This window comes from Schistocerca gregaria, chromosome 1, assembly GCF_023897955.1.
Source record: "Schistocerca gregaria isolate iqSchGreg1 chromosome 1, iqSchGreg1.2, whole genome shotgun sequence".
Lineage (NCBI taxonomy): Eukaryota > Metazoa > Arthropoda > Insecta > Orthoptera > Acrididae > Schistocerca > Schistocerca gregaria.
In genome coordinates this window covers 682934989-682953080 of record NC_064920.1, presented here as the reverse complement: position 1 = coordinate 682953080, position 18092 = coordinate 682934989, and the positions used below count along the sequence as shown (strand labels likewise).

General features: G+C 38.6%; 1 protein-coding gene across 3 annotated transcripts in view; it reads right to left on the bottom strand.

The window, feature by feature from the left end:
• LOC126363549 (adenylosuccinate synthetase) overlaps nucleotides 1-5123 on the bottom strand; it is a 62369-nt gene extending 57246 nt beyond the window's left edge. The window contains exons 1-2 of one of the 3 annotated variants that reach the window (XM_050007972.1): nucleotides 5011-5123; nucleotides 4700-4901 (exon numbers count right to left, since the gene is read on the bottom strand). In XM_050007972.1, the coding sequence (XP_049863929.1) occupies nucleotides 4700-4879 (180 nt within the window). In that variant the 5' untranslated portion in view covers nucleotides 4880-4901; nucleotides 5011-5123. Of the gene's footprint in view, nucleotides 1-4699; nucleotides 4930-5010 lie in introns of those variants that run through there. The other 2 variants (XM_050007971.1, XM_050007973.1) reach the window with 2 other exon arrangements.
• Between the last annotated feature and the right edge of the window lie 12969 nt (nucleotides 5124-18092).

The following is an 18092-nucleotide window of genomic DNA, read 5'->3' as shown; positions in this document are numbered from 1 at the left end:
ACTCTGCTGTTTACACTACACTGCATTAATCACACAGCCTGCAACACACAAGGAACACATTACATGTTGTCACAAGAAGTTTCATTCGTCCGCATCGTCTACTGTGGTAACGACACATTTCTGGAAACATTTTCACAGGACCTTTCCCTCTATTTCTAAACAGGAATCCATTCCTGCAGTTTGTCAGTTTTATTAATGTTCCCCTCATATAAAACTAAAGCTAATAATGAGAAGAACTGAACTACTGAATGAATACTGAGAAATATATACTATGCTACACACTGATATAGAAAACTACATAAACTCATACTATAACTTGGTAAATCCAACTTCTATGTTATAGACACTAAATTATTTGGTTTTGGATCAACTATACAGTATGATTCAGCAGTCTTGTTACTGCAGAACAACGAAGGTGACAGAATGGTTTGAAAGCAGGCTCGGATCAATTAGTTTAATCAGTAGATATTTTTGGGGCTTTTATTATCGAGTGAGCCTAACAGTTTAATTCATCTAAAAATTCACTAAACGAACCACCTTTATTATCATCGTACTGTACATCATATTTGCAAACAAGCTCGAAAACTAATTAATTTTAGTAAAATCTAGTGTTGCCATGTTCTGCCTCAGTTACGAGCATTGAATATGAATTTTTCCCCCACCAGATAATGTTCAATGTTGCCCTACATTAATTGTAGTAATTAAATATCTGGAGTCATGGGCCAATTAAGATATCAGTCTGGGTAACATTGGTCCCCTGACTACATAAACTACAAGTGTGTTCCTACACAGCATCAGTTAATAACTATTGTTACTGTACACCTACCAGTACATAAAACAGGTTACTTTCCCTAACTGCACAAATAAGAGCCAATTTAGATATCAGAAACCAATGATATCCAGAATTAACAGTAGAAAGAAAAGAACTACAACCATACAATGTAGGCTATCACGGCCGATACTATCTTCACTTAAAGCTCCCGGATTGATACAAGTCACACAATGGTTTTAAATTAGTAACAATAACCAAATACAAGCAAGGTTTATACTTTCTATTCATTTGATCACAACCACCTTCAAATTTCGCCTTATTTCCCTCACCTTGTGGTTTTTTGTGGTGTGATTCAAGGACAAACATTCTGGGAGGCAACAACTGTCATATTACAAATACATACTGAGGAGCTGTATCATAATACACAACTTGTGGAATACTCTGGGTCAACTGGCACCACTAAAAGACACCAAGATGGGGTCTCAATAGACAGACGCCATTGAGCGAAGATGCACTTATCAAATCAACTACGGCTGGTAAACTAAAATCATCAATATCGGATATTAACTTCACCTTGTAACGTAAAGGTAATGTGTCATGATATTCATGCACAAACATTAAGATAACAGAACAATGAAAACATTTTATTTGGAGTTATACTGATTTTTGAAGTTTACATTGTGATGACAGCCTGGTCTGTAGCTTAGCCCGAAACCTGCTTTACTTTGGATGCAAGTTATCACAGTCAGTAAATGCGAATATAAATTCTTAGATATGGTGAGATATTGATCCATATCATATCCAGAGATAATAGGTTGAGAGGCAAGTGTGATTGTGACTTGACAATGCAATATCAAACACTACAGTTAATCTGCTACCAGTTATGACAATATTTAAACCTTACTCATGGCCGACTGCTCTTGGTAAGTTTCATCCTTGTACTTTGTTACAGTATCTGAGAGTTTGACAAAACAGCATTTCTACAAACAAAGCTGAGATGTAGATAAAATACATCTTATGACAAACTACAGTGGATTCACATACAAAAAGACACGAGAATCTCAAATAATCCCACTACACCTTCAATCCATACATCTAACAAGTTTCACGGCTAATAACTATCATTTATCATTTAGAGGTAAAAAAGTCAATTTAAAGCAAGTAATGGACTGAAGTACATTTTTAATTTTTCAAGGGCACTGTAGCATAAGTGCTGAAACAAAAATACTGTAAGAACAGGACTTGTAAAATGTGCCCTCTTGCTGTGCACATTAATCACCTAGTAGCATGGAATGGCAAGCGAGGTAATCACATATCTAACATTGGAAAAGTACTCAAGCATGAACAAGAGTTAGATTCCTCATGTTAAGATCTCTAATACAGCTCAGTCAATTTAGTTACAGTTGTGCACATACTCTGATGACTAGAAAATAAGAATCAAAATGTACTAGATTCCATCTAAAAGTTTATGACAGTATCAGCCTACCAATCAGTATTTAAACATACTTGCTGCCTGCTTCAAGTGTGCTACTGATTAAAAAATACACACCATTGATAAGTGCAGACTCTCAGTGCTGCTCACTTTTTTGTCAGATGAGCAATATTGGGAATATTCACATGTATAGCTGCTAATTTGCCTCTTGTTCAAACTGATACAGCTGTGCTGCCACTACTTCTAACACGTAATATAAACTTGGATCTACCAAATTAAAATATTTCAAATCTGTCTATGCTGCAAACAGAAACAATACACTTGTTTTAGTAGTTATGATAGATTTGAAATTCCTGGATTATATAGCAACTACAGGCATTATGTCCAGACAAATTAAGAATGTATAAAAATATCTTCTGAAAATTGCAAACACTTCATAGCGTATCTACTAAGTGTCATATATCCTGACAAGTGGTTTTTAAAAAATGTCCCAATTCCATGAACATGTGCGCCAAATGTGTTACCATTTGCAGCACTGTTACTAGAGGGGGTGGTCTGGCCCATTTATTGGAGACAGTCTGACACCTGAATTCATGGAATTGCAGAAGTATGCATCCATATAATGAGAAAGTCCCAACTACAATTGCTTGTGGTACTATTCTGTAATCAAATCCACTTCTTTTGAAAACGCAGATGGCAGGAAATGAATACTGCACCAGAAGTTAAAATGGAATCTCCTATCAGTTACCCACTACCCTCTCTCTGTTAAAACTTGGGACAACAGATTAAGCTGTATGTTGCTGTTATGTCAGAGTGGTGGCAGTCAATAAGAAGTCAGTCATTCTCAAATCTTTAAAATTATCCTGTTACACCACATTGACAATAAATTATACACATCTATGGATGCCTTCACAGCTCTTTAAAATCCCCAAAAAACCCTAGACAGATACTGGGAAAGTTTGCGGCAATATCCACCAATACTGATGTGTCAACTACTTGCAAAAACAGAAATTTTAAATGAAACCACCCCATCAGACAGTTAATGATTTTGAAATTGACATGTACATCCAGGTCATATTACAGTGTGCCTTTAAATAGTATGCCATAAAAGAAGCAAAACATAGGCCTACAACTTTAGCACAAGAGCAATAAGTTTTAGGACTAAAATACATTTGTGGTAGCACAAATGAATGGAATAATTGGTCCAGTGCATGGACTGTCAAAAGCTTCAAACTGTCAAAGACTCGTACCTATCTTCAAAGCTCTGTAGGTACTTGTAAAGAGTGTACACACACACACACACACACACACACACACACACACACACACACACACACACACACAAACAAAATACTATCTGATATAACAGCAGCTAATTTGTGGTAGTTATGAGAGTGGACTGGTACATCAGTTCAGATACTTGACATCAGAATGACTTACTAAATCTAATGTTGCTGTTCACCTCTATAGCAAAAAGGAAAAAAAAAAAATTGCTGCACACTTGACAAAAGGCCAAGCTCCACAGACATACATAAAAATTGTGTAGTATTTGCCTACATTATGTTCATATAAACTGAGTCTATAGCACTAACAATGCAACACTGAACAAGTCAATTCCCATCAACCTATATTTTCTTAGTAGATGTTTTTCAGTTTTGTAACAAACTAATGTACAAATATCTGCAGGGACAATTCAGTGGCCTGTAGCTAACAACATTGGTAACTTTCTCCATAAACAACAAAATCAGACTTCTTACTGAGACTTGTTAAAACCGACTTTATTGGTTAATTATCACAAGCAACTATCCCAGTTCTATATCAAGAGTTAAGAACCAGAACAAACTGAGTGGCAAATATGATTCACGCCACATCACTTCCAGCAAAAACATAGCTGATATTTGCGTTTCGTGAACAACTAGTAGTGATATTTACATGTTTGGCAGTACGGGCTACTAGCGAATCCGTGGAGTCTACTCAGACCCATCTAGCATAGCGAGTATATGACTCTAAATAAACATACTTATGAACGCGCATAGTTAATGTCAGTGTAACTTCGATCCCGTACCTGTATAACAACTCTGTCTTCTAAGCAGCACTTATATTTGAGAAATTCTGTTAATGTTCGCGTGACACGTGATTCTGTAGCGAAAATAAAAAGGTAGTACTGAACATTTGCATCTTGGATGATAACGATTATTAACAGACACGTTACTTAAGCAGACGGTTAGTCTAACAAATAATCTGCACATTGTATTTTTTAATGCAGTTTACAGAAACTTACAATAGTTTCGTGTATGGACTCCTAAACAGACACGTAAAAATAACTTTATTAACTTACCAGAACACCTGCACAGTTTTACCACCTCAGATATATGACAGGTCATCGTTGATAATTTGTTACAAGAACTTGGGCCGAATCTCCACTCAAACGCATCAGTTTACATCATGCTCACAAAGGGAAACCCGCGAAAACAGTAGTATAATACAAGTCTTACCTGACATCTACAAACTATGTCTGCCCCTGTTGCAAGCATATCCACCACTTTTCCTTTCCCTTCATCGCCCCACTGAGCGCCTAACACAACTGTCACTTTAGGAACATTCTGCAAACGAAATTTTTTTCGCGGCGAAGGAAGACCTCCGCCATTTACTTCTGCTGCCACACCATCCATCATGGCCAAAGAAACTCGACTGCGCCTGTTTAGGCCCCAAGAGGTAACTTTACCAAAGATATGATTTTTACGTTATCAGACGTACCAACAAGCAAACGTGGTAGCTATCTCTTACACAATTGCTAATATTGTACCTTATTTACGAATTCACACGTAAAATTTTATACGAATGAAACTTGAATTTGTACTTTTATACCAACCACACTCGCGAATACACTGCTCTGCGGTGGCAGGCCAAATGAAATGTCTGTTCAGTTGCAGCAGTGTTGGCACTCACCACAGATTTCTGTCATGCGCACGGACGAGCGCCGCAGTAAATTGGTGGTCGTTGTTGTATGTGAGTCTAATTTTGGTTCTTAATTGGCAGACCTTGAGAGTACCTCACTTTTGTTTGATGGGTCGCTCTGGAATGGTCATCAGACTGTAGATACTATTATCCGCCAATCTTGTGCTTCTAAATCTTATTCAAGATGCTTATATACTGCCTAATTCTGAGGCAGATTTGTTCCCGGCAGGAAACAACTCACCCGCATTCCTTTGCGTGAGTTCATTTATCAGCTGAATAGAATCATTTATATTGGAGTTGCTCATTCCATTAGCGTCATTTTATTGCGGAGCTACTTTCTATACCAAATAAATTCATTTATTGATTTGACACAATGAAATAAAAAATCCCCTCTGAAATTGCATTTTTCCGACGTAAAATATAAATACCATGTGATCATTAATTATGTCTTAGTTCTCTTTCACAAAACAATTAGATAGCTATAAAATGTTTCACAATATGAACACTTTAATTTTTTGGTGTAATCCTGAAGCCATTGTATAAAAAAACATAATTTAGACAGAAAAGTTTATTTCCGCTAACGAATCGTCACATACGCACGCACCATTTTCATGCATTGTTGCCTAAAACTGCCTTCTGTTTTCGTGCCACAGATACGATTTGGAATGAACGGACGAAACCGTATGCCTTTATTACAAAAAAAAGAATACCTCGTTCGCAGATTACTAAAGAAATTGTACCAGTTCTTTTTCTTTACGATTCACTCCCTAGGCCTTATCCATGACTACAAGGAATATAGAAATTTATTCATGCTCATACCAAGTCACCTAGGTTTGGTGTTACAATGGTTCAGAATATCCAAACAGTACACAGTTTGTTGTGGTGTTCATACTGGCAACATTTTATTTAATGAGATACTGAGTTATTTCCTTTTCTATGGAAAAGAGTAATTCTGGTTAAAAAGTTGCAGAAAAATCTTTTTTAAAAAACGAAGGAAATATACTGAACATGGAGTAGAGGTCTATTGACTCAATTAATCCAAGTCAACGATTACATGGCACTGAAAGTTTAAACCACAGCTGATCAATAGTCTTGTTCGCCAAATTTAATTCTCACCTTCCTCCTCCCTCACATTTATATGTTGACAGGATATATAATCACAAGCTCTAACAATTGTCAAATTTGTGTAATATTATATTTTAGAAGAATTAATAATGTACATAGATTCAGCAAGTTCCCTAATGAGATAACAGCCACTATCTTGTAAACAATATTCTTTTATTGCATTTTTCCATCCTCATCCTGTAGAAGTGGTATCATAACCAGTTCAGACTTCTTAGAAAATCATGATCCAATAATATGCTGAAAAGGAAAGAAAGAGGCTAACATTAGAAAACCAGGAAACTAAATTACAGAAGTCTGACAAAATACAATAAATGAATTTCAATTACAAGTACACTCTGTGATCAAAAGTATCCGAACACCTGGCTGAAAATTACTTAGAAATTCGTGCCGCCCTCCATCTGCAATGCTGAAATTCAGTATAGTGTTGACCCACCCTTAGCCTTGATGAAAGCTTCCACCCTGGCAGGCATACGTTCAATGAGGTGCTGGAAGGTTTCTTGAGGAATGGTAGCCAGTTCTTCATGGAGTGCTGCACTGAGGAGAGGTATCAATGTCAGTCAGTGAGGCCTGGCACAATGTCAGCGTGCCAAAATATCCCAAAGGTATTCCATAGGGTTCAGGTCAGGACTCTGTGCAGGGCAGTCGATTACAGGGATGTTATTGTCATGAAACCACTATGCCACACGCTATGCATTATGAACAGTGGCACCACACACGCTGGCAGATGATGTTCACTGAGCATTCGCCATACCTACACCTTGCCACCCGATCGCCACATTGTGTACAGTGATTCGTCACTCCACTCAAAGTTTTTCCACTGTTCAATCATCCAGTGTTTATGCTCCTTACACCAAGCGAGGCATGGTTTGGCATTTACAGGCATGGCGTGTAGTTTATGAGCAGTCGCTAGACCATGAAATCCAAATTTTCTCACCTCCTGCCTAACTGTCATAGTACTTGCAGTGGATCCTGATGCAGTTTGGAATTCCTGTGTGATGGTCTGGATAGATGTCTGTGTCTAACATATTATGACCCTCTTCAATTGTTGTCGGTCTCTGTCAGTCAACAGACGAGGTCAGCCTGTATGCTTTTGTGCTGTATGTGTCCCTTCACTATCACATCGGAAACAGGGGACCTGGGGATGGTTAGGAGTGTGAAAATTTCGCGTACAGACATATGACACAAGTGACAGCCAATCACCTGACCACGTTCGAAGTCTGTGAGTTCCGCGGAGCACCCCATTTTGCTCTCGCACAACGTCTAATGACTACTGAGATCGCTGATATGGAGTACCTGGCAGTAGGTGGCAGCACAATGCACCTAATATGAAAAACGTATGGGTTTGGGGGTGTCCGGATACTTTTGATCACATAGTGTACCATACTATTATACAAACCCTTCATACTGGAATATCTGTGAGTGTAGCTATAAATTCAGTCCACTGAAAGCTAGTTGCAATACAAGCCATTTTCGTTCCTTTATCAACACTTTAGGGATTGAAGTTCAGAGTAAGCAGTTGCACAGGGTGTGAAAAAGCATCAGGTACACTAATACAGCCGGCCGCAGTGGTCTCGCGGTTCTAGGCGCGCAGTCCGGAACCATGAGACTGCTACGGTCGCAGGTTCGAATCCTGCCTCGGGCATGGCTGTGTGTGATGTCCTTAGGTTAGTTAGGTTTAAGTAGTTCTAAGTTCTAAGGGGCTGATGACCACAGCAGTTGAGTCACATAGTGCTCAGAGCCATTTGAACCATTTTTACACTAATATACCATTTAATATCTGTGCTTAACTATACTGATATTCCACAATATATATATATTGTGGAATAAATTAATGACAGACAAGCTACAATTCTCATCTAGGAAAGAAGACAACACACAATGGACTGACAACAGAAAATAAATCTGGCCTTTTTCATAATGAAATTGCTACTTCAAACATATTTTCTAATAAAGTGTGATTCTATATAAACGAAAATAGAAAGTAATCAATACAAAGTGGAAATGCAATACTCAAGAGAGAAAAAGGAAATGTAAAAGTCTAAATGAAATTTTTATTATTACCACTGTGTGGATGTAGCACACAAACTGATAAATTAAGAAAACTCAAAAATAAGAATCTACTTAAGATTCCAAGGGTAACACAACGTCTTTTTTTCATTTCTGATAGATAAATGTAATACAAAATCTTAAAAACGGACTGGAAGATCTCCCAAAAATAAAACAATGTTCTCACTGGTTGGTGAGGTCACTGTTTGATTATATAATTAAATCATGATTGAAGGAATCTTCTCTCAATGCATAAAGAAAAGTAAGTTATTGCTTCCATATGAAGGTGGTGATAAGAAAAATGCCAGGAATTATATTGATGTATTGCTTGAATTCCTTTTATATATAAATTTTAAAAAAAAACAGGATTAAAAATGCCACAGAACATCTCACACAATATTTGTTTTGTTTAATGGTTGCTGTTAGAATCCTATGCCCACTCTTTCAAAAAAAATTAAGTATATTTCTATTCTTCTCTTTGTGGTCTGAGTACTTGGTACTTTTATGTGCATAAGGAACTCAGTCATATTGTCAGCTCCCAGATCATTAATGACTTAGCTCATGTACTATCCCATTAACCAATGGGTGGCATTGTCTTTTAATTAGGAAATTTTGGAACTGATGGAAAAAATATTTATTATATTGGCAGTGAGTTAATGTGTACAGATCTCCTTGCTTGTTAGATGTATTTAAAGGTATTTATGCTATATGTTCTGTGTTATATACTGTAAGTCTTTGTAAAGTACTGGGAACATGTTAAAAACAGTAAAACATATGTTGATAAATAGTGCATCTCCTTCAACATTACTTTACTGTGGACATATGTGATCTAAATGGTTATGGATTCAGAAAGACGGAATTGAGTAAGTTTGACTACTGATTGGTGGAAAACATTGTTTGAGATCAGTTTATAATTTACAGTAATTATATTGTAACTACATGAATGGCTTCTGCCAAGCTACCACTGATTGAGAAGCTCATGGACTGAGAAAAATATGCAGCTCAGAAATTTGCAGTAAAAGCTTATCTACAGCTGGACGACCTTTTGGATGTCATTGATCAAACCTTGAAGTTCATGGATTCAGATTTCCAGAAAGAAGGATTGTAAGGCAAAATCCAAATTTATTCTTCTAGTTGATCATACAAATTACATTAATACAGAAAAGGCGAGCACAGTGAAGGAAGAATGTAACAGTCTAAGAAGAGCTTTTGAAGATGGAGGTTTAACTAGGGAAGCAGATCATAAAGAGAGTTTATGACCACACATTTAGATGAATGTAAAAATGTTGATGAATATGTAAACAAAATTATCTCCACTTCGATTCACCCACGTAATATTGGATTCGAGATTGCAGAAGAACGAATTGGTACACTGTTAGCAGCAGGACTAGATAATATGTATTCCCCCATGTTAATCAGCTTAGAGAGTTCAGGGATACAAATCACAGATGACAGTATAAAAGTCAAGACATTACAAGATCTTAAGAATGTACAAGAGTATCCTATCCAGGAAGAAGCGGCTTTATATTCAAAATATAAAAGGAAGAACTTTGCTTTATGGGACAATATGCATCACATGGCACAAAAAATATATCTACAAAAGAAAAGTCAGGTATAAAAGGTCCAAAAAGGAAGGCACTCAATCCAATCAATAAAGTTAAGGCAGTTACTGCATATTATTCCTCAAGTAAAACTGAAATTAAGAGTACAGATTGGTTCCTGGATTCTGGAGTGTCTATGCATATTGACAAAATCACTCACCTTTATATGATGTTTCTCCAAAAACAAACTTTGGAATTTCAACAGTGGATGATTATCAATTACAATGAGAACTGGTAGGAAAGATTAATTTGAATGTTAAAGAAGAATCATAAGATACTACAGCACATTATGTACATTGTGTGAAGAATATTGCTACAAATTTGCTTTCAGTCAGTGACGTAGCGAATGAAGTCAACAACATAATTTTTGCTTTGACTGATGCATAAATAATTGATCAGAATGGCAGTGTGATAGCCACATCAAGTAAAGAAAAGGATATTATAAATTAGATGTTCTTCAAGTTGGAAATAATTATCCAGTATAATGTATGAAAAGTTTTTATGATACTGAAGACTCAGACATCTTAATATGAAAAGTATAGTCTTGTTGCAGCTTATGTCAACAGGGACAAAGGAATGTAACAGTTGTAACCTACTTTGTGTGAAATCTGTATACAAAACACCAGCCAGATTACCGTTTAAAACAAGTAAAAATAGATCTAATGAGCTTTCACAGCCGATGCACACAGACAAAATGAGCGAAATATTTGTCAGTTTCCATTGCCATAGCTGAAACACTAGTAAGAAGATAAAAGTTATCAGATCAGAAAATGATACTGAAAATGTCAATAAACAGTTTAGCGAACAAGTGAGTGAGTTTCAAATGAGATATCAAACTACAATTTGTTATAATCCTGCCCAAAATAGAGTAGCACAATGGGTTAACAGAACAACTGTAGAGAAAACAAGGAGCATATTAAAGGCTGCAGGATTAGCAAAATGTTATCAAGCAGTATCAGTAATAACTGCAGCGTATATAAATATCAGATCACTTTCTAAAGCTGTACCAAATGACACTCCATATGATGTTTGGACTTGAAGGAATCCTCAACTTGATCTAAGAATTTTTGGATGTAAGGCCATGGTTTAAGTTCCCGAGCATCTTAGAAGAAAGTCGGACTTTAAACCTGGAAAACACATTTTTATTGGATACTGTGAAGACACCAAAGGTTGCAGATTCATGAATCCTAATTACAAAAGGGTGATAGCTAGTAGATATCAAACAGATGGTGAAAAAGTATGTGTAGATACTTATCCTGAAGAAGATGCCCAGGAACATGTAAAGCTACAAGTAAATTTAGAAACTAAAGGACCTGATGAAGTTGTTCAGTAATCAAATACGTTTACTGTAGATGAAATGGATCAAGAGATCCAGGAAACTCCAGCAGCAGAGGACATATACCTACAGCATTCACCACATATAATAAAACCTTAACCATATCCAGATTATAAAATGTATATGGCTGTACAAACATTCAACAGTTGATGTCTGTCAGTTGAAGAAGCTCTGGCCAGCCCAAATGCAGATAGCTGGAAGAAAGCTATAGAGAATGAATTATATGAATAGAGAATGAATTATTCCAAGAATGAAACTTATGAAAGGGTTGACGCACCACAAGGCAAGAAATCATTATGAGTGAGATGGGTCTGTGTGCTGTAAAGCATCGTTGGTACAAAATGGTCAGTTGAAGATCTTGTAAGAGAAGCTAGCTAATGTCTAAACCATTTCAAGGTTTGTGTAATGGCAGCACATGTAAATCTACACTCCTGGAAATTGAAATAAGAACAACGTGAATTCATTGTCCCAAGAAGGGGAAACTTTATTGACACATTCCTGGGGTCAGATACATCACATGATCACACTGACACAACCACAGGCACATAGACACAGGCAACAGAGCATGCACAATGTCAGCACTAGTACAATGTATATCCACCTTTCGCAGCAATGCAGGCTGCTATTCTCCCATGGAGACGATCGTAGAGATGCTGGATGTAGTCCTGTGGAACGGCTTGCCATGCCATTTCCACCTGGCGCCTCAGTTGGACCAGCGTTCGTGCTGGACGTGCAGACCGCGGGACACGACGCTTCATCCAGTCCCAAACATGCTCAATCGGGGACAGATCCGGACATCTTGCTGGCCAGGGTAGTTGACTTACACCTTCTAGAGCACGTTGGGTGGCACGGGATACATGCGGACGTGCATTGTCCTGTTGGAACAGCAAGTTCCCTTGCCAGTCCAGCAATGGTAGAACGATGGGTTCGATGACGGTTTGGATGTACCGTGCACTATTCAGTGTCCCCTCGACGATCACCAGAGGTGTACGGCCAGTGTAGGAGATCGCTCCCCACACCATGATGCCAGGTGTTGGCCCTGTGTGCCTCAGTCGTATGCAGTCCTGATTGTGGCGCTCACCTGCACGGCGCCAAACACGCATACGACCATCATTGGCACCAAGGCAGAAGCGACTCTCATCGCTGAAGACGACACGTCTCCATTCGTCCCTCCATTCACGCCTGTCGCGACACCACTGGAGGCGGGCTGCACGATGTTGGGGCGTGAGAGGAAGACGGCCTAACGGTGTGCGGGACCGTAGCCCAGCTTCATGGAGACGGTTGCGAATGGTCCTCGCCGATACCCCAGGAGCAACAGTGTCCCTAATTTGCTGGGACGTGGCGGTGCGGTCCCCTACGGCACTGCGTAGGATCCTACGGTCGTGGCGTGCATCCGTGCGTCGCTGCGGTCCGGTCCCAGGTCGACGGGCACGTGCACCTTCCGCCGACCACTGGCGACAACATCGATGTACTGTGGAGATCTCACGCCCCACGTGTTGAGCAATTCGGCGGTACGTCCACCCGGCTTCCCGCATGCCCACTATACGCCCTCGCTCAAAGTCCGTGAACTGCACATATGGTTCACGTCCACGCTGTCGCGGCATGCTACCAGTGTTAAAGACTGCGATGGAGCTCCGTATGCCACGGTAAACTGGTTGACACTGACGGCGGCGGTGCACAAATGCTGCGCAGTTAGCGCCATTCGACGGCCAATACCGCGGTTCCTGGTGTGTCCGCTGTGCCGTGCGTGTGATCATTGCTTATACAGCCCTCTCGCAGTGTCTGGAGCAAGTATGGTGGGTCTGACACACCGGTGTCAATGTATTCTTTTTTCCATTTCCATGAGTATATTTCTAATTTGGAAGTATCACCAAAATTTCTCAGCATATTGACATACACTCTTGTGACTGTCTGATGCCTTGATGATGTTATTGTTGACAGTATGGCATGAACATTACAGGAGGACAGGTCTAAGTAAAGCACACATAAGAGGATAGAGAAAGGGTTCCTTGAGGAACTCCAATCTTAACTGTATCCACTTCATTTTCTGATATTTACTGATATATTAACACTGGTTCCTGTAGGCATGTTCTTAATTATATTTAGAATTCGTTCATGAAAACCCATTTTGTTTCTCAAACTTCAGTAAGAAACCTATGCCCCACCTTGTCAAAGGATGTATGAAAATCAATAAACATGATTTAGAGATTACAGTCATTGTATCTCTAAATTCTTCTATGCTTTCACAGAGAATACAGTCATTATATCTTTATATTCCACTATGCTTTAAAATACAGTTCTGGCAGGTGCACATGACTGATGCTTACTTACATTCTTTTTGACCAAATGCAAAAGTCTGCTGTTTATGGTTCTTAAGATTATTTTATAACCGCAACTAAGTGGGGAAAAGCTGTTTAAGATTTTGGTTGCTTCATTCTTTGGTTTTTTTCTGCATAACTTCATTCATCAACTGATTAAACTTATCACCAAGTACCGCTTATTAAGTTCAATGGGCAAGCCATTTGGTCCTGTAGACTTTTTTATTGGTGAGTTACAGATGGTCTCGCTTATTTCCTCCTCAACAAATTTAAAAGAATATCGTCATTTTCCTCTTCTGACTGCTGTGGGGCCATGACGTCAAGGAATTATTCAAGAGACTTCTCACATATTTGACCCACAAAATAGAGATTTTCATAATAATAAGAAACCTCTGTCATTATCTCTTCCTGTTATATGAGGACTGTGCCATACTTAGTTTGGCGTTCATGAATGAAGGTTTATTGTATATTCTTGGTGTGCTTCATGAGATGATAAAGAGACCTAGTTTCTTCCTGGAGCACAGTTTTGTCCTTGGATTTCAATTTCAGTCGTTCCACAAGCTTTCTCTTCATGTTCAGGAATTTTGCTGTCTTTTTTTTTTTTTTAATATCTTCCAAGCGAATGTTGGATGCATTTGTCTGATCGTACAAGTTCTTCAACAGTGTGTAATAAAATTCTAGGTATGGTTGCTGACTATATTGGACAGCCATCTCAAGTGGCTGAGCGGTTCTAGGCACTATAGTCTGGAACTGCGCAACCGCTGTGGTCGCAGGTTCGAATCCTGTCTCGGGCATGGATGTGTGTGATGTCCTTAGGTTGGTTAGGTTTAAGTAGTTTTAAGTTCTAGGGTACTGATGACATCAGAAGTTAGTCCCATACTGCTCAGAGTCATTTCAACCATTTTTTTATATTGAATAGTAACTTTCCTCAACTTTGGTTTTGTCTTGTTGCACCAACATTCCATCACTGTTACAGGACTATCAGTTGAATGGAGGAATAATTCCCATGCTTCTTTCAAACTGTCTTCTAAGTCATGTTCTTGTAACAATGATATGTTTAGCATCCACTGATTTCCAAGCCATCGAGTCAGTTATATCACAACATTGATGCAGGCCAACGTGCAGCAGTGGTCAGTGAAATACATGGGAGTTTCTTCAACTTTAATCAAAGATCTTTCCATACACTATGACACATAGGCTCTGCCGATTCTACTAAAGGACTTAGAGCCATTAATGTGAACACTCAACAAAATGTGAGATATTTAATCTCCCAAGAGTCCTTAAGTGTTAATTCAGTGACTAGGTGCTTTAATTCATTAGAGATACTAAAATTTGAAATTTGATTCCTTTTGTTGAAAATACAGTTAAGATAACCTCCAATTAAATGTCTTTAAGATTTCTTCATAACAAATAAATAATTTCTTTTTTAAAAATGATCTTTCCTGCCATTTTGTTGGAGGTTCCTGGAGGAGTATACAGATTAAAGAGGGTAGCATTAAAAACTTTTATATCAATTGCTCTGCTTGATTCTGATCTTTCAATTTTGGATACAGTTAACCCTTCTCTGATTAAAGTGGCAGTTCCTACATTTCTTTCGAGTGAAATATTTAGTACTTTAACATATCATGCAGTCTTAATCCATAAGCGAGCGCGCCATTTTTCATAACATGAGTGGGCACGCAGCACACTTTGTACGTATGTGAAGAATAGATGTCTTTATCTTACCAAGGTAAACATATAGGCCTTTGAACAAAAATATAGTTTAACCTTAGTTTAATTAAACAATGATAAAGTAAACTAACATTACATAAGCTAAATCACTGTTTAATTGCACAACAATAAAATAAACCTTTTATTGTATCTCTCTGTTTCCACACACAAACATTAGCTGACAGCAATGACCCACTCGAAGTATTAAATAGCTTAATACCATTAGACCCCTGCCAACTGCTTATTTGATCACTAATTATCTTGTAGATATATGCTTGCCGTGGCATCATGCTGCTAGTTGGGAATCTGGGCAATTTTCTTGACAAAATGGGTAGTGAATTTTTTCTCACCTACATATATCGGAAAGACAGATTAGAAAAAAATACGAGAGTGAGTGTTCATTTGCAGTTAACAAAAACATTGTCCCTATTGAGATCGAAGTGGAGTGTGACAGTGAAGTAATCTGGTCGTGTATAACAGGTGTAACTGAAACCAAATTAACTGCTAGATGTTTTTACTGGCCATCCGATTCCTCAGTGACAGGTCTAGAGTCACTCAAAGAAAGTCTACGGTCAGTAGGGCATAAATGCCCTGATCATGTAATACTGGTTGGAGGCGACTGCAACCTACCAAGTATTGGGTGGAACGTCTATGGATTCATTGTGGGGGCCACAGACAGACAGTCATGCATAATACTTCTGAACACTATTTTCTGAAAACGGCCTTGAGCAGCCAATGGGCAATGGAAATACCTTAGACTCTGAGCTACAGATAGGCTGAATCTTATCGACAATGTCAGTACAGAAACGGGTATTAGCAATAATCATGTCATTATAACAACTATGAATCTGAAAGTTAATAATAATCAGTCAAGAAGGCTAGGAGAGTGTTTCTGCTAGACAGAGCAGATAAGCCGTTGTTAGCATCTCACTTAGAGAGTGAACTGACATTACTTTCTTCCAGCAAGATGGGCCTAGAGGGATTGTGGGTAAAGATCAAGCAAATTGTAAATCGTGGTCTAGAGAGTTATGTGTCTAGTAAGTGGATAAAGGTTGGAAAAAATCCGCCATAGTTTAATAATGAAATTCGGAAGATGCTGAGGAAGCAGAGGCTGTTGTACTCTCAGTCCAAAAGAAAAAGCACAAATGACGACAGGCAAAGGTTACTAGAGATTCGTACTCCTGTGAAAAGATCTATGTGCGAAGCATACAACGATACTACCATCACACCTCAGAAAAATATCTGGCAAAAAAGATGAGAAAATTCTGGTCCTATGTAAAATGGTTAAGTGAGTCTAAGGCACATTCAGTTCCTTGTTGACCAGTCTGGTCTGGCAGTTGAAGATAGCAAAGGAAAGCAGAAGTTTTACATTACTCGTTCAGGAAATTGTTCACACAGGAGAATTGTACAGTCCACAGCTCGTGGTCGTGCGGTAGCGAACTCGTTTCCCACGCCCGGGTTCCCGGGTTCGATTCCCGGCGGGGTTAGGGATTTTCTCTGCCTCCTGATGACTGGGTGTTGTCTGCTGTCCTTAGGTTAGTTAGGTTTAAGTAGTTCTAAGTTCTAGGGGACTGATGACCATAGATGTTAAGTCCCATAGTGCTCAGAGCCATTTGAACCATTTTTTTTAGAATCGTACAAACGTACAGTCATTTGACCCTGGGACTGAATCCCATAAGGACGATATAGTAATAAGCATCCTTGGGGTAGAGAAACAACTGAAGGATTTGAAAGCAATTGAATCACCACGTCCGGATGGAATCCCAATTTGGTTTTACAAAGAGTACCCTACGGTATTTCTGCAATATTTGCGCAGCAAGTTTTAGGTGATTCACCAGTATATATCCCATCCCGTACCAACTGTTTTAAGTTACCCTTAGAAAACTGTATCCTGTTCTCATTAATATGCCTCACTGTGTGGTGGTATTACACTATGGGTGCGTATGTTGTGGTTACGATATGATTCCCATTTTGTGCTTAAGAAAACACTAAATTCAGAACTGTATGAACATATTGTACATCACTCTGTACTTCTCACAGTAGTGGAAGAGTTGAGAGGCGATGACTGTATCACAATGACAATGCAACCTCTCATAAAGCAGCAACTGTGAGGCAATGATTTGTGGACGATAACATTCCTGCAGTGGACTACGTTGCTCTGATCCTGACCCGAACTCGATGCAACATTTTGGGATGAGTGAAAACGTCAGCTTCACTCCAGACTCAAGTGTCAAACGTCAGTACCCTATTTGGTTTCGAGTCTTGAGGATAAAATGGCTGTCATTCCTCTACAGATATTCAGACACCTCACTTAATGTGTGCCCAGCCCAATAAAGGCAAAGTGTGGACACACCTCATTTTAATGTACAATGCTGCATTTTGGTGTAATGTGGAGAGCAATTTGTTAAAGTTATGCTGCAACTTGGCACCAATGGCAATGCATGGGGAAATACTTATCTGTAACTAAACATAAACTTATGAATATGGGCAATTTATCATGTTTTGTTGAAATTTCTTATGGCTGTATCTGGTTTTCCTTTTGAAGGCAATGTGAGAAAATACAAAGAGAAGACAAACAGAGCCACAACAACGTAAGAAACACATAGTGAAGGGGCAAAATAAGTAATAGCTGATGCTTCCCTAAGGAAGACGACTAATAAAATAATATGGAATAAATTTTGTGATACAAAAGTAAGTTTTTCCAAAACTTTAAACTGGCTCTGGCATTTTTGATCTGTGAGACAAGATACCATATCTCTAGGGTGCAAAAAGTGGCAAAAAAAACAACTTGTAA